This window comes from Parus major, chromosome 2 (assembly GCF_001522545.3).
Source record: "Parus major isolate Abel chromosome 2, Parus_major1.1, whole genome shotgun sequence".
Lineage (NCBI taxonomy): Eukaryota > Metazoa > Chordata > Aves > Passeriformes > Paridae > Parus > Parus major.
In genome coordinates, this window is record NC_031769.1 from 7791818 (window position 1) to 7816438 (window position 24621).

General features: G+C 40.2%; 1 protein-coding gene across 1 annotated transcript in view; it reads left to right on the top strand.

Annotated features, from left to right (window-relative positions):
* RBM33 (RNA binding motif protein 33) overlaps nt 1-20856 on the top strand; it is a 91069-nt gene extending 70213 nt beyond the window's left edge. Inside the window, exons 16-19 of the mRNA XM_033512271.1 lie at nt 1174-1374; nt 2714-2902; nt 13869-13957; nt 14140-20856. Coding sequence (XP_033368162.1) covers nt 1174-1374; nt 2714-2902; nt 13869-13957; nt 14140-14188 — 528 coding nt within the window. The 3' untranslated portion in view covers nt 14189-20856. The remainder of the gene's footprint in view (nt 1-1173; nt 1375-2713; nt 2903-13868; nt 13958-14139) is intronic.
* Nucleotides 20857-24621: the final 3765 nt, after the last annotated feature.

The window sequence follows — 24621 nt, forward strand, 5'->3', positions numbered from 1 at the left end:
CAGATGCAAAAGGAGTTTTGGTTTGTGAATATTTAAGGGAAGGGGAAAAGAAAACCCTGTTTAAATGAAGGTGCTTTCATAATAATTTACTTTCCCCCCTTAGATGTATCTTCTATTTGAGAGCTTTTGTGGGGTTACCAGAGGTTGGTTAGGGAGTTAGTCAAAGCCTTCCCCCTGCAGATAAAATGCTCATTAGTATTTGAGGGCTAAAGTTGAAGTCCTGTCAAGAAATAGATACTGCTGTTGAAATCATGCAATAATACCATCCATGTCATAGATGCAAATTTTTGTCAGACTCTGCTGGTTCTTGCTCCATGGAGTTTTCAGTGGTTCATCTAATTTGGACAGGCAGACAGAAATTCAAGAATCACCTGTTTGTAGGAAAAAAAGAGCTGTTTGGATAGAGGCAGTGGAAGGGAATATTTTCTCAGTGCTTTAAGCTCATGGTTTTACTGTGCCTGATTGCACCAAGAGACGTAATGGCAAGAGTTAATCTTGGATGAGAGACACACTGAGATGGTGTTTCACTGTGTTTATCACTACAAATATATATAATGAGAGCTTTGTAAGGCAAACAAAAAACACCTTGAGGAACTGTTCCAAGTACAGACAGTGTCCAAGGAAGGAGACTGCTTAAAAAGCTGCTGGTCTAGAAGTTGGCAGAATGAGTATGCACTTCAAAATAAATACCAGTTTTTAACTAAAGGGAGGTTGGAGGCTTAAAGATGAACAGAGTATTTACCTGATTCTTTCAGCCCCCACAGTTCTTTGCTCCTCCTTCTACAATGCATATGTCTCTCCTTATGTTAAAAAAAAAGAAAATAATAAAAAACTAACACACACACCATAGTTCACATGTAACCTGGAAGGAATAATGATTTGGAAAGAGAAAACATCTTGTTGCTTTGATTATGAAAAGACACGACTGACAATTGTAATTATAATAAAGCCTGAACAAAGTTAACTGTTCTTTAGGTAGCACAGATTGATTTTAGGCTGAAGTGCAATTTCCAGGCTGAGCCTTTGCATGCGCCTGCCACAGCCAGCAGTGTGCTTTAGCAGGCAGAGCCCTGGACACTCTCTGAATGAGCTGGAATGTGGCAGGAGTCTGCTCAGGGCCAGGGTGTGCAGTGCCTGGACACTGAGCCGCTGTTGTGTTGTTGATTTCAGCAGGGGGGAGAGGATGCTGGCTTTTTTCACCCAGAGGGCCAACTCCAGCGGCCTCAACAACCCCCGGAGCCAAAACAGCAGCCAGTGCGGAAGGTCACATTGACAAAGGGAATGCAGCAGCACCAGCAGCAGCAGCAGGCACAGATCCATTCACCAGCTCCTCAAGGAGTCAAAAACATCCAGGGAATCCATCAACCTAAAAAGGTGATTTTCAGATGCATATTGGTGCTAGAAGTTTCACTGTCTAGCTGTGTTGCTCTATTAATAACCAGCATTCTGTTTGTCAATTGCTAGCGCAGGGCTGCATGACCCAGGAGATGCATAATTGCATATAAAGCTTTTAATCTAGAGAGACTTGTTTGTACCCAGCACAGACTGGCAGTGCCTGCAGGTTGCTTCATCTGCTGACGTTGTGGCCAGCTCAGCACTCCCTGGGGAAGTGCATGTGTCCTGAGACAGCTACTGGAGGAGGTGGTAACCAAAGTGCTTTCTGGCTTTAAAGCCAAGTGGTTTTTTGAAGTTGTGTTTAAGATTTTATTTTGGCCGTTTCCTGCATATGTAGGAGCACACAGTAACTGTTTCAGGATGCTCTTTACTGGCTCCCCAAAGCTGGTATCACTCAAAACAGTTGGTGATGTTGTAACTTGATATTTGCTCTGATCGTGCCCTGGTAGGAGGCAGGGAAGGGTCAGGGTGGCAGCGCCGTGTGCCTTCTCTGCATTTGCAAGCTGGCACACTCCCTGAAAGTAGCTGGCATTTTAGTTCTTTGTTCTGAACTGTTGGATATGTCTTCCTGCTTCATATAAGGATAAAGTTTTGTTGCTGATGTTGAAGGGAATGTTGACTCAGTGTTCAGTGTCAACTCTGTTTAATGTTTGTTACTACGTTTCATTGTTATTTTCCACCCTCTGACTGTTCAACATTTAATTTGCAAGAATTAAATCCATGCATTTCCTGCTCCAGAGTACAGGAGAGAGGAACTTGGAAAAAAGTTATTTTAAAGTTATTTAACCTTATGTGAATAAAACTCCATTCTGGTAACAGACCAAGAGTTGGTAACAGTAGAGATTGAACGTGCTTGAAGAATTTTGCTAATCTTGTGAGTACATTAAATTTAACTACACATTAAGAATTGAAAAAGGAGAGGGATCACCTGTTGGGTTTTTTTGTCCACACTCAAAATGTGGGAGCTGAACAGATGCTGCTGATGTGATCAGTGTTGAAAACTAGGTTATATATTTTTGTCTGAGATCTTCCACTACTTGATTGATCAATCTGTGCTAGAACTGAGGCTTCTAGGTTGAATGCAGTTTATATAACTCAATATATAATTTATCCTGCTAATAGAGGTTTGTATAAGCAGTGGATGAATATGTTAATAAGTGGCCTTTCAAACTGGCAAACAGCAACAAGCTGATTTACATCAACGTGTACTTTAATCAAGTCTTCAAGTAAACAGCCAACTTTTATATCCTCTGTCAAGTGCAGCAGGCAGAGTCAGTGGGTAAGTAAATCAAAATACTGTTACTTTTGTTGTTGGCAGGTCATTATGCACGGCAGAGGCAGAGGAGTAGCAGGCCAGATGGGCCGAGGACGCTTGATGCCAAATAAACAGAACCTGCGAGTGGTGGAGTGCAAACCTCAGCCCTGTATTGTGTCAGTTGAAGGGCTTTCTTCATCAACTACTGATGTCCAACTGAAAAACCTGCTGATGTCAGTGGGACCCATTCAGGTAGGTCAACCTTGCTTTATCATTTTTGTGCCAAAAGGCTTTCATTCCAGAAAGCTCAATTAATTCCCTGACACTAAATCCAATGTGTGTTTATTGGTAATTTATGTTTGAAGGCACCCCCACCCACACAAGCTACTCCTGGTAGCAAAGACAAGCTCGTGATGATATTGCAGCACAGGAGGCACGGTAGGATTTTGCTAACCATCACATTCCTGCTGCAAAATTCTCCTTCATTTTGGAGTTCCTGTGCTATCTCTGCTGTTTTCTTGGGCAGTACAAACCTGTCCATTCTGTGGGGTTGTTAAAGCCAGATGGTCATATCAAAGAAAATGTATTTTGGGTGCTGTCCTTGTTTATTGTTGACTTGCACCTACTCTCCTTTTTGACATTTACCTTTTCCTGTCACTGCAGTCCTGGGGTACAAGCACCTAATGACCCAGTGGGCATTTTGTACTGAGAACCATCCTCTACTTCTTCAGATGAAAACACAGTCCTTGGAGGATTTTATTGATTCTTAACTTTTTAGAAGGTTCTCTTTGGTAGGGGCCTGTGAGCAAGGTTATGACATGCACACACTCTTGTGTCTGCTGTGCAGCTTCTGTTCACAAGCTGCCTCCTGGAACTGATGTGTCAGTTAAATGACTTGAGGAAAGCAGGAGGTTTTCAAAGCAGTGAAAGGCTTAGGAGGCCCTGTCTGACTTATTGGTACTGTATTTAAAAGTATCAGTCAATGAATAATGAAAAATAGAGGTGAGAAATCTTTTTCCTTTGGCCAGGAACATTTTCAGACAAATGCAAAGCATGAATTGGAGGTGTTCTGTGAGACTTCTTTATTACTGGGATCATCTGTCTGTTGCAAAACACACTGCTCTCCTAAAGATGAACACTCTGCCTCATTTGTTCCTAATTTAGTGAGTGGAATAATGCTGAATTATTTACGTCATCAATTCAGAGAGGTTTAATTTGTTTGGGAAGGCAAAACTACCCTCGCAAAATACTTTGTGCCTTCATGTTCTGTAGTACTCTAGGAAATTATTCATACAGTTCCAAAGCACATTTATTCAGTGTTTACTTGCTAAATCTTGCATGAGAATATTAGAAGGAGATTAATAGAAACCCTGCAAGGAAATCTCAAAATTGACAGAAGTTATTGAGAATGTGCTAAAAAATTTATTCAGTACTTGCTGTTTCATAGCAGACTCCAAACCCTGGTCTCTCAATTCAATGTCACAGGCCAATTTAGAAGGATGTACTTACAGGAGAAAAAACAATGACTAATTTTCTAGTGGGATTTGATGAATATCTGCCTTCTAGAACTTGTATTCTTGCAGCAGCATCAACTGCACCTTTGGAAATTATGCTTTCTGAATCATCGTCCATTTTCACCTTACAGGAAATCTTGAAGTACTACTTGAACAAGAGGCTTGAATTTATCTAATGATGCAGAATGCTCTTGTGCTAATTCTGCACTTGAATTTCAAGTCTGACTTATAGAAGGCTAGAAATTTCCTGGCTTGTTTGAGACTAAATGACGTTTCACAAGAATGAATGGTGACATATGCTGGAAAAAAGTGATGCTTTTGTAGGAGGAATGTGAGACTGGTTCCACCATCTGTAATACTTAGCTTTTTGATTTTGTTTTTCAATGGTACCATGAGAAGTGGCACTGTAGAAGTGTTAATGCACCAGTTGAGGAAGAGGCAGCAACAATTTTAAGTGACTTTGTTGCTATCCACAGCAATCAGATTTATACAGGTGGTGCTAGATTTTGAAAGAGGTCAATATCCTGAAGTACATGAGTGGATTTTCCTGGCTGTAAATTAATGTTTTAACTGTTGTTTGTGCTCAGTGCTGTATGAAATCCCCTGCAGCTGGGAGGGTCAGGAAGCTCCAACAGCAAAGAGATACTCAATTATTTCCTCTTTTTTCATTTAGTATGCGTTTCATGTAAGGGATTTTGCAGGGAGCAGTGCTGAAGTGAGCTGCTGAAGAGAGCCCAGTAGTGGCTGGAAGGGCTCTTTCCATGCAGGCTTTGGGGGTTCCTGTGTGAGGACAGTGAGTGTGAGAGGCAGGGACCAGAGCAAACAGATCTTGGGTAGTGCAGAGCTCTGCTCCTCTAAGGTGGAGTGTTACAGCTTGATGGACTGAAATAGGAAAGATTTGGGGAGATGGCAGTTGTGAGAAGACAGCAGGGTGAGTAATTCTAGCTGCTTTTATTTGAAATTAGGCAAGGTGCCCAGGTTTTTAGCTAGTGTCTGATGGAGCTGAAGAAATAGTAAGAGGAGGGAAAGGTGTGTCCGTTCTATCTGACTCGGTCTTTAAGATGTAGAAGATCCTGTCTTCAGCTGTTGACAATATTCAGCAAAATTTTCCTCAAGGAATGGAGCTCTTCTGAGATCAAGTTTTATCATTTTATTTGTTCCCAGGGGAAGCAAGTTGAATTAATTCTTATTTTTTTTGCAATTGGAATGGAAATTTAAATCTGAATCAAAACTTAGGGAATTCTGTTCATGCCTGGACAGTGTCTTGAAATAACACATATCCAACCCCCCAGATCCCTGGTTAAAGGTAAGAGTGGGGCATACACCTCTGATGTTAAACAAGCACCTTGCTTCAAAGCAGTGTGCAAACACAGCTCAGAAATCCGAGTTTCTCATCTATCAATTTCTGCTGCAGTCCAGATGTGAATGTGGGAGTGGCTGCACTGAGACAGAGCTCCCAGAGAGGAGAAAGGAATACTTCCAAGGATCTCTTTGCTCTTCGACAAGAATAGACCACAAGCACTTGTCCCACCTGGTTGAGGACCTCTGCTTAATTTTCACCTTCCATGCCGGGGCATCTGTAAAGCAGCTGATCCCACACCAGCTCGTTTCCAAATGTCCTGAATTTGTTACAATGTGATCATCCTCTGTGTCTTCCCTCAGAAAGTGAATCTTTGTTGGTGTAACAGGTTTAAGTTGTACAAAAAGTCTTGTCATTTATCAATGGACTTAGCAGGGAGGAAGAGATTACTTTGCTTTTCTGGGTCCAGAAGGCTTGGGTTGTTTTTTTTTTAAGCTTTTTCTTGTCAGTGTCATTCTCAAGGTACAAGTAACTTGCACAGACTATGGGAAGGGAAATTAAAAACTTCCCTTAGTTTATGATGTTCAATGCTCCAAGCTTTGCCATCAGCTTTCATTGAGGTGTTCTGTGAGTCACAGTTTGGGAATAACTGGGCATCTATAAGACAGGATGGGGGAAACTTAGAGTTGAAGTTGGAAATTTGGCATTTTTCCCTTACCATAGCCTAGAAATGGAGAAAATTATCTTTCCCCATATACAACCTTTGAGATACCCTTTGTTGCCTAATCACTAAAAACTTAAATTCTTGTCCCTGCTTCACCAAAGGCTCTCTGTTATTAAAATAGGGGGGAAAAAATTATACCATTAAGATTCTCAAGACATTGAATATAAGAAAATCTTTGGGGCTCCAGGAACATCTCCTTTGTTACAGCTGCCTTTTACAGCTCAAACATGATGAAATTAGCAGAAGTGCTTTCTTCCAGCATACACTTTGCTGTCATAGTCTTTCTGGAGAGGATAAGCTTTCAGAAGCAAATAATGTACCTGCAGTAAAATCTCATTGCTGATTCTAAAATAATTATGTGTTATAAATAAAATTATGTATTCCAAAGTGTTGGAAAGTACAGAAGATTTCTGAGCACATCACCAAACTAAAGCCTCCTGAGGATGGTTGTAGAGCAGTGACATTCAATGCACATCCATCCAGAACCACTTGATAAAGTAGATTACTAATAAGCTGCAAAGGTCATGAGAAACAGCACTTGTGGGTTTTTTTGTTTTGTGCTCTTGAATCTGGGATTAATGTTTATACTGTCTAAAGAGAGTTGTGTTCAGCTAGCTATTGCCACCCTGAGATGAACTGAGGTGTTTTTGCATGGTGACAGGTAGAGTGGACTGTGTTCTAGATCTCCAGATAATTTGAGTACTGAGGGAATTGTTCTGTGGAGGTATTCCACCATCATCATCTTTAATCGTGTTTTCTTACATCAAATAGATGCAGACATAAAATATCAGTGTAAAATCTCATTATTTGTGAAGATTTAAGATCATAAATTCTGATTTTTAAAAAAAGGGGAAAAAAGGAAAGATACACTGTTGTGTATCAGAGGTGATGAGAATGCTGGGGTTGTAGGTGTACTTTGATTAGTTCTACAAATAAGGGTCTTACTCTGCTAATGCTCTCATTTCTGGACTGGGAAAGGAAAAGCAGTTCCAATGCTGATGTGCCTGGCTTTGCTTTCTTGGAGTGACAGTGCTACCTAGTGCTCAGCTGGTGTAAAGGCAGCCACAGCCAGCCCCCTGCCCTGCCCCTGCACTCCAAAGTGCTGGATTTCTCTCGAGTTCACAGAGCATCAGTGGAAATGCCATGGATGCACACACCCAGAACATGGGTGCTCTTGCAGGTCAGCAGGGGGGTTCTCCTCTGGCAGAAGGTGCTCAGGCTGACCTGGGGACCACTGGGGTCTTTCTGCTTGTGAAAACATTTTCAGCTGTTGCCGAAGCAATGGGAGAAGATACAGCCAGTCCTGCTCCATCCTTGGGGCTGGGGAAAAAGAAGAGCAGCTCCATCGTGAGCCTGTCCAGTTGAGCCTTGCTACAGAGCTGTGTGTGAGTGCCAGCTGCCCAGCTCAGGGACAGAACAGCCTTTCCCCTCATGACACCCTGCATAGGGAAAATAAAGCTGAGTACTTCTAAGAGCAGATAGTCGGAAGTCAAAGGTGGCAGAAAAGCAGGAAGGAGGAACAGAAGGTGGAAGAGATCAATTGCAACAGCTGAGGATAAAATAAATACATTTTGTCACAGATTCTGTGCCTGCTGGTAGGAAAGATGTGTCAGGTGTCAGGAGACTGTGAGGACAATAAAAACTTGTCTGCATTTATTGATGGGAGGGAAGAAAAAACAGAATCTGATCTTTCTAGTCAGAAAGTGCCTGCTGTGCTGCTGTTTGACTTGATGCAGAGCAGCTTGGATCACACACTAGAGATGATGTTGCAACCAACAACAGTTTACTTTCTTTTTGCATAGACCTGGTTTTTAGCAGCTTTATATGAACTGCCACTCCTAATCCCAAACCCACTGATGAACTGAACGTGTGTGGTGTGCTGGGCAGTCCATTTACTTCAGTGAGAGAAATTTAGTAAAGGAGGAAACTTTCATTTCCCATGTGTCTCCTATAGTTGAAACAAGTGCTTGCTCCAGTCTCATTCCTACCTGCCTGGTTTCCATCTCCCAGTGCTCTGTTATCTCCCTTTTAACCTCTTACTCTCTTCTTCTGTAACCTCTGAGAGTTTTGGTGTCACAGGTGTTTGCATTCTGCAAACAGTCTCTTGCTTTGTACTTGAGGATGTCCTATTTGTCTCAAGGCCCTTGGTTTTGCAGGTAAGCTTTGCTAGAGATTAATGAGCTATGATCATACTGGCTATTTCAATATTGTACAAGTAAGTGCAAATTTAATTACAGAGCTTGGGTAGAGGAGAAATTTGAGGGCAGTGTAGCTCTTCAGGCCTAAGGAAATATCTTCAGAGGGAATGGTCCTTTTATGATATTCATGCTTTAATCACTGGTGATAGTTCAGTTGCAGAAAAAGCCAGAGCTGCTGATTATTTTTTAAGTTGTTGCATTAAATAGAATGTTTTAAAACAGTTTGTAAGCAAACTCTCAATCAAAAGTATGATTATGAAATACTGGGTTTCTTGAATTTTCCATTCAGCCTAAGATCTGCATCTTGCCATGGCAGTTCCTAAGCAGAAAAAGGAGACAGTCAAGATCAGTATGAGCTCTGTGCTTCCTAAATCCCTTCCATGTAAAATACTTACCCTCACTCTAAACTAGCTTTTTATTTTTAATGCTAGAAATATGTCAGAATGTAATCTCTCTTCTCCAGAGTCAAACAGGAACATGCTCACAATACCTGTGACCTCAGGCTGCTATCAGGAAATGCTGCACGTAGATCTGTACAGCCAAATCTGTAAAGTAACCAGTCATTTGAAATCCCTTGGAAGTTATTGTATGTATTGTCAATCCTTTCCACCTGAGTGGATCCTGGAAGAGGTTTTCATCCTCTGGTGAACATCTGACTAGGTCAACTTAAAGAGAAGATGTGAATGAAGTTGTCTTCTCAGACCTGTGACGTTTGGGAGGATTGTGATATTTCAGTTAGGGGCTCATGATAGGAGGTTCTGGTGTTGCACTGTGTGGCAATAGGGAAGTCTCCTGTGCAGGAAGAGTGAGGGCCCTCTCATTAAAAGAGAAGTCAAGAGATGGTCACTAGAACCAGCTGGTCTCCAGAGGCAGTGCTGTGTCCTTCCTTACCTCCTACCACTGGCCTTTCAACATCTGTAGCTCATAAAATAATACCAAGCTCAGATCAAATTGAGATATCATGCTTTGGAAAACATAGAACCACGTGTTTTGTCATTACAGTGAAGATCATAAGACCAAGGATTGCTGTAGGAGTATTTGTTCTTTGAAAATGAGAGGAGCTGTCATTAGTCCTGTGTGGTGCTTGTAGCTGCTTTGTCATGATTCCTCAGGTCTAAGACCAACACACTGAATTACTTTTTGTAATTTGTAAATGAGAAATTTGCAGTTGAGAAATGTGTATTGGATTTGGATGGACACATTTCTGTAGTGGATGGAGGCTACAGGGATGGCTTCTGTGAGATGCTGTCTGAAGGTTCCCCTGTGTCTGACAGAGCCAATGCCAGCAACTCCAGGATGGACCCACCACTGATGAGCCCATCAGCAGCAGTGTTTGTGCCTCTGGGAAAATGTGTTTCCAAAAGGGGAGAGGGACTATTGAATGCTATCACTGAAAAACAAAAAAAGAAAAACAGTTACCAAATTATTCAAAAAGGATGAAAACATTTAAGTTAAACTAGCAAGGTAACTAGGTAAAGGTAATTAAGAGTAGCAAAAATAATAAATTTTTGGATGTATTTTCTTAGCTTGTGTATTTGGAATCAACAAAAGCAGAAGCTGGTGCAGTAAGTCTTTGAGATAATGCCTTGAATATTTTGAGCTAATAAAATACCACAGGGTACACAAGGAATGTTTTCTTCTGACTATAGGTGTTAAGATCATCTAAATGTAGGATCAGCTCTAAAATGCAAATCACCCTGAATTCAAAAAGGCAGAAATAATACAGTAGGATGTGTATGCAGTAATTTTACTTCAGGTTTCTGCTGAAGTGGAATTCTTCATTTCTATGCCCAGCCAATAGTCTGTCTGCTCAGGATGGGATAGCAGCAGCTCAGGACCTACACCTGTGGTAAATGTGTTGCATGCCTTATAAGCAATGTTCTTAAAACATGAAACTCGGGGCTTAAGTAGTTAAGTGAATGAGAAGATACTGTCCAAAATCAGAACATAAATAAATCTTTTCTAGCTGGATGCATAATGTGCACACTTGCAAGTCATGAGAGTTGAGGATTTGTTTGAAAACACAGCAGAGATGGTGGCATTTTAAGGCTGTGGTCACATCCTCAGAGTAACTTAGCTTAGTAATTGTCTCTGTTAAAACCAGAAGGGTTTTTTTATCTATACCCAAAGGTGTATATACCTCATATACCTTAACAAACATGAAGTGATTATGCATCATTTTTGCTGACATAGTCTGAAAATTTGAATTAAACCCATTTAAATTAATTTTTTTCAGACAGTTTCCAACTGGACCAGTATTGGGTTTTTATCCTTTGTTTTGCAGTCCTTAATTCTCAGTCTTAAATCTAGGCATCTTCTCAGCACTTGAGAAGATGCTGCCTTACCCCAGGCTGGGTGATGGGTTATGTTTAGACAGTGAAGGATCAGATGGGTTGTTTTTTTGTTTCCATAGTTGTATTAATCAGAGCAATTAAATCTGATAAAGATGCTTTTCAGTAAACTTACCCAAGAACTGATGCCTTGTTGCCAAAGCAGTTTAGTATCAAAATGCACTTAGTGTTTTGATTGCTTTTTTTTTTTTTGCTTTGAAAAACAAAGCAGTAATACAGTGTGAGAACACAGTACCCAAACTAGTCAGTCAATAAGCTTATTAATTCATAAGAAAGTACAAATAAGTTATCTATAATAATATTTGGATGCTTTGCCTAATTTTGTTAATAAGTCTGCACTACACCGGAATGTCTTCCTTTAGTCAATTTTTTACATGCTAATTACTGAGAAACTTGTTAATAATTCATCATCATGCTTATATAAACTGCAAAATCAAATTTTGCTTTTGTGCCTCTCAAGAATATTAATGCAATAATAGCTCAGTTCTTGTGGGAAGTGTCACCAAACACAGCTTCTCTTCTTCAGTTGATCACAACAGGGGTCTGGAGCATAAATCATTGGGAGAAGGTGCTGTGGTAGTTGAGTGAGACCTGGCATTGTGGGGAGTTGGCAGCAGGAGAGCTGGAGGTGGATCTGGAGAGGGGAGGGAAGCAGCTGACAGCAGGACATGCAGAGTGCAGTTGGAGGGGTGCATCCCTGGGCTCTTGTACAGCTCCTCTTGTTGAACTGTTCACTGAAATATTCATCCTTTCAGTGATTCAAACAAGTTTTTCGCTTATTAAAAGTGTTGACTTCTTTGAGAGGAACATTTTTTGTTTGTGTTTTAGTTGTAATTCAGAGATACTTTTGGTATCAACTCTTAAAGTTTGTTCTTTCCAAATCTTATTTAAGGGCTGTGTTTAATTTTTAGTCTTCAAAGCATAGTCCTCAGTGATAGAACTTACTTAGTTTGTGATTCTTTCTCTTTTAACAAGAAAAGTGGTGTCAAGAAAATGTGTGTTAAGATCTAGTTCTATAAATCATAAAATAGTGAGCTCAGTAAGGGAGAACACAAACTTCAGCATCTCTGTCTCTTATTCCTGCAGATAAACCTGCAGGTGAATTAAGCTTTATCCAGGGTCTTTCACTGCTGCTTTCTGCAGCATGAGTGCATTCTTGTTGGTAAAATGTGCTTAACTGTGTTAAGAGCATTCTAATTTAAAAAGAAATAAAAAGCATCCACTGTGTGGGTTTTTTTAAAGCTAAATCCTGTTTCTACCAGCTCAGAAATGGAGAAGTTGCAGTGACTTCTGCTATGATGAAAAGGTACAGCTCTTTCCAAAAACTATAAAATGCAAATTCACTTGCTGATGCTTATCAGATTTGCTCAAGCCTTTAACTTTTACTCAGCTTCCACTTCGAAATCACAGGCTGGTGGAAATACTAAACATCTGTGATTTTCCAGGAGAAAGGAAAGTTTCCTGTCAGTTACAAGAAGGTGCAAAATTAATTGCTTCAAAATCACAGATAGCTAAGCTACAGAAAGTGGCAAAGCTGAATTGTCAGGCTTAGAGACAAAGAATTATGATTTATCAGGTGCCATGGCTCTTGTTAAATACACATCTTACCAAGAGAGTCTTATGTGTTCAAAAAAGATAGAAGTAGACCACTGTAATAACAAATTTCATCTAGGCATTTGACATCTTGCTTAAAATGCTCCATTAGATTGAATGAACAGGGAACAGATCAGTGGGATTAAAAATTCTTTCACTAAGAGAAACCAAAGTATGTCACCCTCAAAATGTATTGAGTGGGGTTCTATGTTGATTCCCAAGGAATTGTTGGTTTCTCTAAAGATCTGTGGTACTTTTTTTACACTCTAGATGGTGATACAGAATTTCTGAAGGTAAAGTTTAAAATGCTGTCCATCAGAGAGCTGGAATCATCCAAGTGTGGGGATGCAGCTGAGATCCAGGCAAAATGCAGGAGCAAAGAATTATGTTCATACTTAGCAATCAGGAGGTCATAATCTAGAAAAGTTTTAAGGTGTCCATATATATGTATTTGTCTGTGTGTGTATCTAAATTTCAGTATAAAACTGTATTGCCTTTATGTAGAAACTGAGAAAAAAGTAGATTGTTAATAATTCTTTATTCTGCATCCAAAGCCATAAGAAGACTGGAAGCTGAATTAGAACAATTTTGTCTTTAATGTACTGCAGCATAGGCTGTTAAACATCCAGAACTTTGTATGAGGTGCTGGAATCACTGTGGAACTGTGAAATTCTGACTGAAGCCTTTGGATCTGTTTTAACCTCATTACTCTGAAATCTCTGGCCTGTGTTCACAGGCAGCAGGATTTCAGGATCATATTTCCATCCTTAGTATTCTGTGATGCTGAATACTTGCTGGATGTTCTCACTGATTGTTGGGTATGTAGCTGTTTAATGTGTAAAGTTTCATCTTTTTGAATTTCTCAAGTGTCTTCTGGAAAATTATTCTAACTGAAGGGCTGACTCCAAGCATAAACTTTAAACTTCCTAAGTGGCCTTTTTTGCCAAGGCCACAGGACTGCTCTCTGGGATCAGCCTGGCCTGGACTTGCTTCTGCCAGCAGGGAATAAGGACATGAGTTCTCCAGAGCCCTGGCTGAGGTGTGTTTTTTGGAGAGCTCAGTCCTATGTAGGGGGTTTGTTGTAGTTAAAGCTTTGTGAGCTGCTGCTCTCATGGTATGGGAGGCACTCAGATGGGCTTGTCTGGGGAGATGTGTGTTGTGTGGAGGACTTGGATGTGGTGACCTCTCTCATCCCAGTGGGGCTTTGTGGTGCTGCCTGTCAGAGCTGGCCACTTGTTGTATAAAAACAGTGTGAGGATATGCACTTGAGAGAACTTAGCACTTTTTTCTGTTTCTGCCCTGTTTAACCTGTGGAAAGAACTAACTCAAACACCATCAGCTGGGACCCTGACTGCAGTCTCAGAAGTCTCTTTCCAGTCTGTTCTTTTAGTGGACACAAATAAGAGAACACCAAATACATTTCTGAATAAAGAAATACCGAAGAATTTCAGTGGGTTTCATGCAAAATAAGGAGCTGTTGTTTGAAGTGGGTGTTCAAGTGAATATTAAAAATCTGTTTTGGCTTTTTGTCTCTGCAGAGTTTACAGATGCTTCCTCAACAGCGGAAAGCCATAGCAAAATTCAAGGAGCCAGCACATGCTTTAGCATTTCAGCAGAAATTCCACAGGTAAATAATTAAGCATTGCTGCCGCCGTAGTTCCCTCCCTCCTTTCAGAAGATAAAATCAGTCTCCTCTGGCTCAATGTTTCTTTAATCCAATCAAGCATCTGTTGATTAGTGACCTTCATAGAAGCACCATGGCAGAATCAATCTGAGCACCAGATTTAACTTTTCTTTTAACTTTAACAGGCACATGATAGATCTGTCCCACATCAACGTGGCGCTGATTGTGGAGTGATGTCTGCTGAGAGAAGCCCCTGCACCGACCTCAGTGTACTGTGGAGCTGCAGACTCAGTGGAAAATCCATCGGGTTGGGAGCCCACCTGTCAGCTCAGTCTGTAGCTGCTCTCTTGAACTACAGAAAGCACCAAGGTGACCTCCAGGAGAGGTGAATTCGAGAGGATCTGCAAAGGTGGAATTTCTGTTCAGTTTCTTCACATTCTGTTGTAACCACATGGAATTATAGGATTATTTTTTTCCCAAATGCTTTTGATGCATGTAGACATTGTTCTTCAGGATCCTACTGTGTGACCACAGTGACTTGAGAGAGAATGGTTACAGCGAAAGATTTAAAAAACTTTCTCCATAGCAAAGAATATTTGATAATGGTTGCTCTTATCTTCAGTGCAAGGTATTTGAATGAAAACTCGTTTTCCTAAACAAATTAGTTGCATTGTATACCTGAGAGCACAGAAGGTATTCTTGCATAGATTTGAACATGGTCTGCTTTGCTGAATAGCAGTTTGCTGAGAAGCTTTGGAGGTGACACTGGAAAATTGTAGTTTTGATCTTTGTAAATAAGTCTGTCTTTGCATTTTTTTATTCCAACATAGACTTCCATCTTCTCTTTCCAACTCCACTTATTCCATAAAACCCTGTGTAGGAGGAATAACATTGCTGTATTTTCCCTTGGTTTCTAAAAGCAAGGATCTTTGCCCTTCAGTAGCATTGTGGGGTAGTGAACTCCGAGTTGTAATTAGGTTGTTTTAATTAACTCTGCCAGATGCAAGGAAAAAGAAATATTTGGTGGGTCACTTCAAAAATGTTATGCAGGAAGAGTGGTGCATTCCTGATAGTTCTTTTGAGCTAGTGTTTCATGGTTTGCCTCATGCTTTATTTTGATCAGGTTTTTTTCTTTGAGATTTATTTTGTGATTAATGCTGAACCGTAAGAAACCCGTAACTGCAAGGACTTGTTTTGATGTGGTGTTCCTGATACATAAAGGACTATAAGGACATTGTGAATCTCCTGATGAATGTGTCAGTTCCCAAAAATGCCATGCAAACATTAAGGAGCTTATATTTTATTCAAAGTAAAATTCGTAATATTTCCTTTTGGTTAGAACTATCCAGATGGAGTTGCCAAAGGAGCAATTTTTTCAGTTACTTCTGAATAAACTTATTAAAATGTCATCTTTATATTGGATTCCAGTTTTTATGAACATTTCCTTAGTTTTTAAACCATGATGTTTTGCTTCATGTTTTATTTTAGGAATACTTTTAAGGACTCCACCTACTTTTTGAAGGGGGGGGACTTACAGGAATGTAGGTTTGTTACCTGAGTGTCTGCAGAAAAACACTATGGGTATGAAATAAAAGAGCTGCAAAAGGGGTCCAAAATAGGCTTGCCAAGCTGGAAAGGGATGAGCTAAGCAAATTTATAGTACCTTTTTTTAGTATCTTTATAGTATTCTTTTTTTATTTTTTTTTATTTTTTATTTTTGGGATGATTTAATGGCACAGATACCTAATTGGCTTTCTTCCACTTTTGGTCCAGATTCTCAATTAAGTAGAAGTTACCAAAATAATGATGGAATAAGTGCTGTCAAAAGTCTTCTAGGTAGACCTGCTCTCTGTTCACTGAAATAACATAGAATAACATGCTTAGGAAATACTCTTTAAGTCCATTTGAAACTTAGTGACAAGACACAGTAGCAGAATGAGAATCTTTTCCTGGAAGCAAGGTTTACACCCACATGTATAATTCATGCATAATGTTTAATGTGCAGCCACAGTTGCTGTAGATGAAGTGCTGTTAGTGCTTCAGGGTAGAGCCAAGCCCAGGACAGAGCAGGAGCTGCAGGTAGGAAGTGCCCAGTGGGACCAGCCCCAGAGACCTGCAGAGTGATCAGCCCCAGGCTGTTTAGCTCCACACCATCAGCTCTGGGACCCCTGCGCTGCCTCCTCAGGTTATGTCACTTTTATTCTAAAGAAATAACTGCTTATCTTTAACAGAAGGCATTAAATAGTTGCTCATCCCATTGTTAGGGAGCAGTTTCTCTGCAGTGAGTAGCACAAGGAGACATCTCGGAGTGGAGTTACAGTAGTGCGTGTCTGGAAATCTGGGAGAGATGCACACGCCAGACAGGCCAGCAGCTGAGTTCAGCAGTAGGAACATCTGCAGTTGATCAACTGTCCTGTCAGAAGCAAACATTATTGGGGTTAAAGGGTTTCTTGGAGCCTGAGAATATGGGATTGATTCAAAAGTCAAAGAAGCTTGTAGAAATGCTCCTGCTTTGGGTTTTGAATCTATCCCAAAGAGCCTGAGGTTCAGCCAACTTAAGTTTTAAAAATTTTTATTCAGTTGGGTTTTTAATATTTTTTTTTTGAGACAAATGTGTGGGTTTGGAATAAAGGCATGAAATGGCCTCATATCTATTTAAATGAAGGAGTGACGTGAGCAATGCCTGTTTGATGAGTAGATGGATCTTCTTTAACAGCAGTTGCAGGAGATTATTGCTTGTGCATAGACAGGGTATGAGTGGATTGCTGGGGATTAATTCAGCTGCTTACTGCAGTACCTGGGTACCTTCCTACATGTAAACATACCATATGTATGTATGTCTATATTTGTTTTATTATACACATACATACATACTCACACCCTGTGTTGTCACCATATCTCCAATATCCTAAAAAAGTCAGTAGCAAAAGTAGCAATTAGGTGAGTCATTTTTTAAAATGTTTGTGTTTTCTTAGTTCTCAATTCCTAACTTAAAAGTGGATCTTTTGGTATTAATCAGTTTGGATGATACAGCTCCTTTAGATCTGTTTGTTGTCTCCTCCCAAAAACACCCAAAGGAAGCAGAGGTAAAGCTAGACGGACGTGTTCTTGATGTGTTCTCTTCCAGCACAGAGTTAAATCTGAGCATTTTAAGTTAACTTTCTTGGAAGATCTGTTGCAACCATTATCTTGTTCTTTCTTTGTAGTGAATTCACAATACGATGCAAAATGGAAAAAAAAAAGAGAAGACGTTTAATGTAGTATGTAAATATTGACCTTTTAAAATTAAAATGTTACTCAAAGTGCTTACAGTCAACCACATCTTAGCTATTTGTTAGTTTTTTGTGTTGTCTTATCTAAATTTAAATGGATATGGTTCCATAAATGTTGATGTGTTTTTGTGTATATCTTCAAATTTTTATAAAGATGCTAGTAAGTCAATACATATATCCTGATCTGTGTATTATTTGTTCAGTTTTATTAGCATAATTTTATAATTATTTAAATAGGCAACTCCAGTAGGTGGTTATATGAAGGCAGCTTTTTTTTTTTCTTCAAATTATTTCATTTCCATCTTGTACCACTGGAAAATTCACTTTATAACTATTCATATTTTGCCTTAACTAAAGTATTGAATTACCCATATGATCTCTGGTATTTCAGTAGAACATTCTACTTTATTTTTTTACTTTTTTTTTTTCTTTTTTTAATTAAAATCCCTAAAACAACTCTGTCCTTTAACTTCTGAGGGGAAATACAGTGCACTGTCAGACCAAGGCACAGGATCTCTCTGGGTTTGTTCCATTGTGCTGTTTACAGGTACAAATTAGGTCTGTGGTGTAATACTGTCCTCAAAAGTTGGGGCTGTTCTGGTTTCACACGGAGGCCAGGTTGGTGGCACCTTGGTGCATCTCAGTGTTACCAGTGCCACAGCAGCCCTGGGGTGTGGTGCTGGCCATGCTCAGGGTCCCTGCATCCTTCTTGATGTAAGCATTCCCATAGCCAGAGGGATGCTGTCAGCCCACGTATCCCCAGTGTGACTTTGGGAAGGAGCAGTGGATGCGAGCACCCCCTCTGCGTGGTGTCCTTGGATATCTAGTTCATCTCCCCCAGTTCAAATCTGAAGGCTCACTTCAGGTTTCCAAATTTCTGTAAAGAAGTCCTTCTAGCCTGTAAAATGCCAAGCAGACTGAGCATTTAATTCACTAATGTAATGTTTCCACTGCCAGGATACAGATGAGAGTAAAACTGAAGGTTATTGCAGAATAACCTTGGAGGTTCTCATAGTTTTGTTTTTTTTTTAATGTCAGCTTTTGGGGATAAGAAAAAACCTTTTACTTGGTGCTACATTTTTTATCTTTTTTTAAACATATTATATTTTATCTGTGTAGCATGAAATGATGCAGTTTCCCTGGAAGGCACTTGCTGCCGTTTGCACTCAGTAACTGTGTGTCTGTATGTGTGTGTGGGTGTGTCACCCTTGCAGCTGGGGTCACAGAGCGGGTGGGACCCTCTGGGGTTTCTTCTTTGGAGGGTTTTTTTGCCCTGGTTTTTGGTTTTTGTTTTTTTTTTTTTTGGTTGTTTTTTTGTCTACTTGGGAGATACCTCTGGCATAGTTTTGTGATGTTCCTGTCCTTTGTGTAGTACTGTGTCTGTGATGCAAGTCGTGGTACTGAAGGTAGAAATCTGGCTTCACCTGTTCACTGTCAAAAAGGCATTTTTTGTTCAGAGAGACATAAACCTTTTTTTTTTAATGCATTTTTTTGTGCTTTTGTTTTCATTTCTTTTTTTTTAGCATCATGGTAGATGAGAAATAAAATGTAAAGGAAACAAATCCTGAACAGATTGCAGAAAGTTAGCTGTATTATAAAGGTCATTTAGGGTAACATAGAGCTTTTGTCTCAATGTTATCTTAAATCATGCCTTGTCTTCTAATTAATTCATAAACATAATACTTGAAAGTATTTTATCTTAAATTAGTATCAAATCCTAAGGATTTTCTGTAAGGTTTTTTTGTAACCTGATTTTTAATCATGGAGATAACTGTCCACATGAGCACAGGGGCTTGTGTACAAAACCAGATTCATATTGGATCCTTGCGTATACCAACTTCTGGTATAATATGGTTGGGAAGGATCATCTTGTTCTTTATAACGCTGCTTTTGGCAGGGTTGGGTTTTTTAATTTTAAACAAACAAACAAACACCTTTTCTACTTCTCTGCTAATTTTGGTGGAAAGCGTGGTCCTTACTGCACTAAAGAAAACCTGGAGGGGAAAGTTAATCTCACAGGGTCCTTTAGGTGCCTGTGTTGCTCTCTGCTTTCTTGGTTGGATGCACTGATTTTCCTAACTAACTGGAAATGGGCTTGATAGATACACGTTTTTCAACAGGTTACACTGCTTTTATTTCATGTGACAGCACTTGTGTTCAGTGGTTTTTACTGTCTAAACTTTAAACAGTATTGCAGATTACAAATTGTAAAAGAACCTGTGTACAGTTAAATGTAGCTGTATTGCAATGTTGGGTGTAGTCACTTGGAAGATCACAGTTTCAAACACTGCTGTGCTGATGTTGTGCTTGTTCAGGATTTTCTCTGTTGTGCATCTAATGGATTTTAATATGCATGGTATTTTTTTCCTAGTGTCTGTCAGGCTGAGTTTGGAACCTTACAGTTTTATTTCTATTTTGAGAATAACAAAACCATTTGTTTGCAGGTTTTCTTTTTCAGGTGATGAAACTTCTTTCAGCAGTTTAACTTCTAATTAATAGACATTTTCACTTACAGATCCAGCATCCAGATGCTAACACTTATTTATTCACAGCTGATCCTCTGTACCATTGCATATACTTTTATTTATAAAGGAGCCCTTGGATTAAGTCAACTTCCTTTATTCCTGTGGTGCCCTTTGCCTCTCTTCTATGCCTTCTCTCATTTCCATCTCATTTGCCCCCATTTTTTCATTTCCATATTTGTATCCTTGTTATATTCCTGCCCTTTTTTCTCCCTGTTCATCTCTCTGGTTTTATTTCCTGAGTGCATTGCATTCAATCTTTTGCTCTGTTTTTTCTGTTCTTCCAGCTCTTTTGAGGGTACTTGAACCCTAGATGTCCTACCCTGAAATCCACCCTACTGTGTTTTTCTTTGCAGACTTTGGTGCCTGAAGTTGAGGTTACTTTGATATAGGTGTCACCTTTGGGTGATGCTGCCCGTCCCAGAGCACTGGAGAAGCATCACTTAACACTTTTGCTTTGCAGTTTTACCCATGCTGGGGAATGTAGTCATTTCCTTTACATGCTTGAGCATTTTAGCCAGGCTAAACAGGATTAACAACTATTTTATCCTTTTCACTTTTTCAGGAGCTCTGTTCTTGAATTCAGTGATAGTAATAGCACTTTTTTTATTGCCACGTAGAAATACCAACACTGTCGACTCGATTCTACCTCCTATTACTATTACTGAATGTGATCCTTCCTAACCTGTAAAGTCCTAAGCAGTGTGTATATATCTATATACACATCTATATTTGGGTGTTTGAGAACCATTTCAAATGTACTGCTCTAATCTGGATTGCAGAGTTTGTTCATTAGCAGTTCAGGATATAAATTCAGCAGCCGACTGTATCATACTGACTGCACTGGGAGTGCGTCTGCCTCATGTTTCCTACAGCATCATCTGCACAAGGTGTGCACTGCTGATTGCTTGAGTGTAATTCTGGACTATACCAAATCCTCCACGTGCATAAGAGATCTTTGTCATACCTATTTAAGTGAATGTAAAAATGGAAACACAAAGATGATCTCATGTACAAGTTTTTTTACATGTAATTCCATGTTTGAAATGTGAACATGTAAATATATTTATTGTACCTAAAATATGTCAATAAAAACTGATCTTTATAATTTCCTGTGTTGTTGCTTGATGTACAACTTCAAACTTGTCAAAAAAGGCTTCACACACTGGATTATTGTAACATTTTTATTCTGGTATCATCTGTGGTTTTACTTTTATATCAGCAGCATAGCACAGGGTTCTTCCCCAGCTGTGCAGAGGTGCCCCAGGTGGAAACAAAAGTGGCTGAGGGTGAAAGGAACTTGTGCTTGTGTGCCTGCTACAGAGTCTGGAAGCTAAGAGGGATCTCTTTTTAAAGAGTTAAATACATACAGGAGGAAAGCTTGTGGGTGTTAAAGCTTTTCTGGTGCTTTTTGCCATACTGACAAGTCTAATAAAAGATCTCTACTTTCAAATATTGCCTACCTAATTCATGACATAAAGAGGAGCTCTTGGCAAGCTCAGTTTGGTGACCATCAGTTATTTCCTGAACACAATTATATCAGCATAAATGGAGGCTAATTCCACTGGCCTGTTGTAGGTTGAAAAAAGAGGTCAGAATCAGCTGTCTTGCACTAAGTGACCTTAGAAGGCTCATCAGGGTTAAAAAACTGCCCCTGAATCAGTGATTTAAAAGTAAGAATAGCTGTCTTTGTGATCCAAGTTCCAGCTGAGTTTTCAACCTGTGGTTTTGCCGTGTGTTAACAGTAGGAGCACACTGTAAATACCTGACTGCAGCATCGCCTCTTCCACACCTCAGCCTCCAGAGAAGGCTCCAAACCAAAGTAAACCTCACCAAAATCCCTCAAAACCCAAATTTAATGAGTCCTATCTCCTTGCTTCCTTGTACCACCTTTCCCTGCCCCATCAGTCTGCAGTCTTGGGGCAGGAATTTGTGTTTTAGTGAAGTTGAAGCACCCCTGAGCTTTGACTCCAGTCCAGTCCTGCCCTAAACTGAATGGATTGACCACAGCACAGCACAGGGGAAGAACAAGCTCCCTTTTCAAGAGGACAGGTGGGGATTGGGCATAGAAGTCTGTTGGTCTTCAGAAGTTAAAATGTCCCACTGATGAACTTGTGATTTTGTAAGATTGCAGGATTCCTGCAGGACGTGCTTTGAGAGCTGGAAGGCTGACAGCCAGGAGAGAGGGGTGAAATCAATGTGGCTAAAAAATATTTACTGAGGGGATGGAAAGGGGGTGACCAAGGGAGGTACAAACAAACCTTTAAAAGGGAATCTTGAGATGTCTAGTTGTGTGCTTCAAAAATTGGTCTTGATTGACATTAATTAATTTGTAATTATTTGGGCAGGAAGACTTGGAGTGTGCTCATCAAGCATGTTGGGAGATAGATGAGGGAGGGCTCAGATGAGAGGAGGATCAGAGTATCTTAGAGGAATTGGATGAACTAGAGAATTAGAATAATAGAGGTGAGTTTAAATTTAATCTTGGAAAGTGCAAGGCTATGCACTCTGGCATTAATAAATAAGGATTTTTGCTGTAAGAGTCACTGGGAAAAGAGGAAGAGCAATGAATTAATTGCAGATATCTGATCTATAGATGGGGTGATCTATGAGGGAAAAGACTACTGCCTTTTTAGGCTGGATGCATCAGGCACTTCCAGAATTGAGGTATTAACATGTGTATGTGTAGTATGAAGATTTAGTGCTAGACATCAAAAATTGCAACCCAATCAACCACCCCTCTACTGCCCTAAGTAGAAACACCCTGTGAATAATGATTTTGGGAAGCTTTTTTGAATGGTTCATCTATCAAAGATCTCCTCTGCTTTTGCTCTACACATTCAGCCTTTCAAAGACCAGGGCTTAAGCTACAGAAAACATCCTTAGCTGGGTTCAATGAGAATTGACTGGTCACACGGTGCCACTGCTCCTTGGTTTCAGATGTCAATTCTGCTAACTGCTGAATATACATTAAATATTTTCACCCATCCGTGCTGTTCTGAAAAGATCCCAGGGGAATATTGTGCCTTCAGCTGGTGAAAAATGAAAGATGCTGACCAGAAAAATTGTTCTGTGGAGATGCTGTTGACACTGGGGATGCTGTGGGGAGAACTTAGGAGTTAAACATTCCTGTTCTTCTGATTCTAGTCCTGTATGCCACTGTTACCTAACTAACAATCTTTTCATTGCTGATGAGAGGATTCTCCTTTATAAGAAGGGTTTTAAAACAGCATGAGGATGGACTGAATAGTCCCACAGCCTTTTCCAAGCCTGTTTCCTGGGGTCTCAAACAAATTAGGCTGTGCCTTCTGTAGCTGTGGTGCTCCTGTAGAGCAGCAAAGCCAGTAAGAACAGAGGGAGGGGGTTTGGGAGACTTTTTCCTACATTTATCTATGCAGTGAGTCAGGTGCCTTCCACAGCCTTCATTAACATGGATCCCACTGCAGGCCTTGAGGAATGGGGAAAAATAGCTCATAGCTAAAATAGCTAAAAGTTTTAAAGAAAAAAAAGTGGAAGGCAGCTCTTTTATTTGTTATAAGACTCAAAGGGTATTCAGGGTTTGGGATACCTGGCTGCTCTTAAAGCCCTCAGTCAATTCTTCATCACTTTTTATAATTTGCTTATTAAAAAAATATTATTGCTATTATTATAAACCTTATTATTGAAACTGGGACTTCTGCAAACAGCTGGATGCAAAATCTGAGTCACAGGGACTGGGTACAGTTTGAGAACCCTGGCATTTTAAATATGTTCTTTTTTTATTTCTAGCCTGGACTTTTGTGTGGCACAACCAGTCCTGGAAGCCAAATCCCAGTTAACTGATGAGGATATAATTTCTCTATATTCTCCTTAAACACCACCACAAAAGGGTCTCTCTGCAAAGTGACACCTGCAGTTCCTCCTGCTTTAAACCTTTCAGACCGCTTAAAGGTGCTGGCATATTGCAAAGGGCTTGTGCTCATTAACTTGAGTCAGGAACATTCAAGGATTGCATCAAAATGGGGAAGATGCGGTTGTTTCCAAGTTTTCCCTGTGCTACTGTTAATCAGCCCTATCCAGAGGGAGGACACACACTGCTTTTAATGGGGTGAGGGGCAGGAGGAATGTAATCATCCCTCATCAGCGAGACCCTCAATCACTGCACTTGAAACAGCTGGGGGTACGTAACCTCATCTTCATTTGAAAATTTTAGTACCTTTTCTCTTAGCCGACTCCATTTTATGCCTTTTTTTTTTCCCCCTCATAAATTTTTATGATTTTTTTTTTTTAAGAAGAATTTATGGGCGGAATGGCAGAGACCGTGTGAAATGTGGAAGAGCTAAAAGGCCATCAGGGTGGTAAATGAGGCTAAATGGTTCTCTGCCACCAGCTGTGTGGAGCTCAGTGATTGAGTCTAAGTGACAAGAAATAATTACCCCCTCTCAGGGAGGTGAAATGGGTGCTCACACTGTGAATGCTGCTGATGAAGGGGCTGTCCCGGAGCAGGCAGGATCCTTTCCGATGGTTTTTATGCCACATCTCAGCAGCTGGAACCCCGTGCCAACACCCTGCACTAAGGTTTTCCTGCACAGGGTGATGTCCTTCGGTGACTCAGCACATCCCTTCTGCTCCCAGGGAGGTTCAACACTCTGACACATCTTGCAGTGCTGAGCCCAGAGCCAAAATACTCCCTGTGTTATTGATTAAAGCTGGCAAGTGTCTCTTAGCCTGTTCTATTTCAGAGCAGGAGCCCTCGTGTTTCTTATTGCAATGATGTGCACTAGGATCTAAAAGCACCTGGCTTTTTTCTTCTTGCCCAATCAATTGCAAGGAACAAATATGGAGAGTGCATTTGATTGCAAGCTGGAGAGAGGAGGAAAGGGGAAAGGAAAGG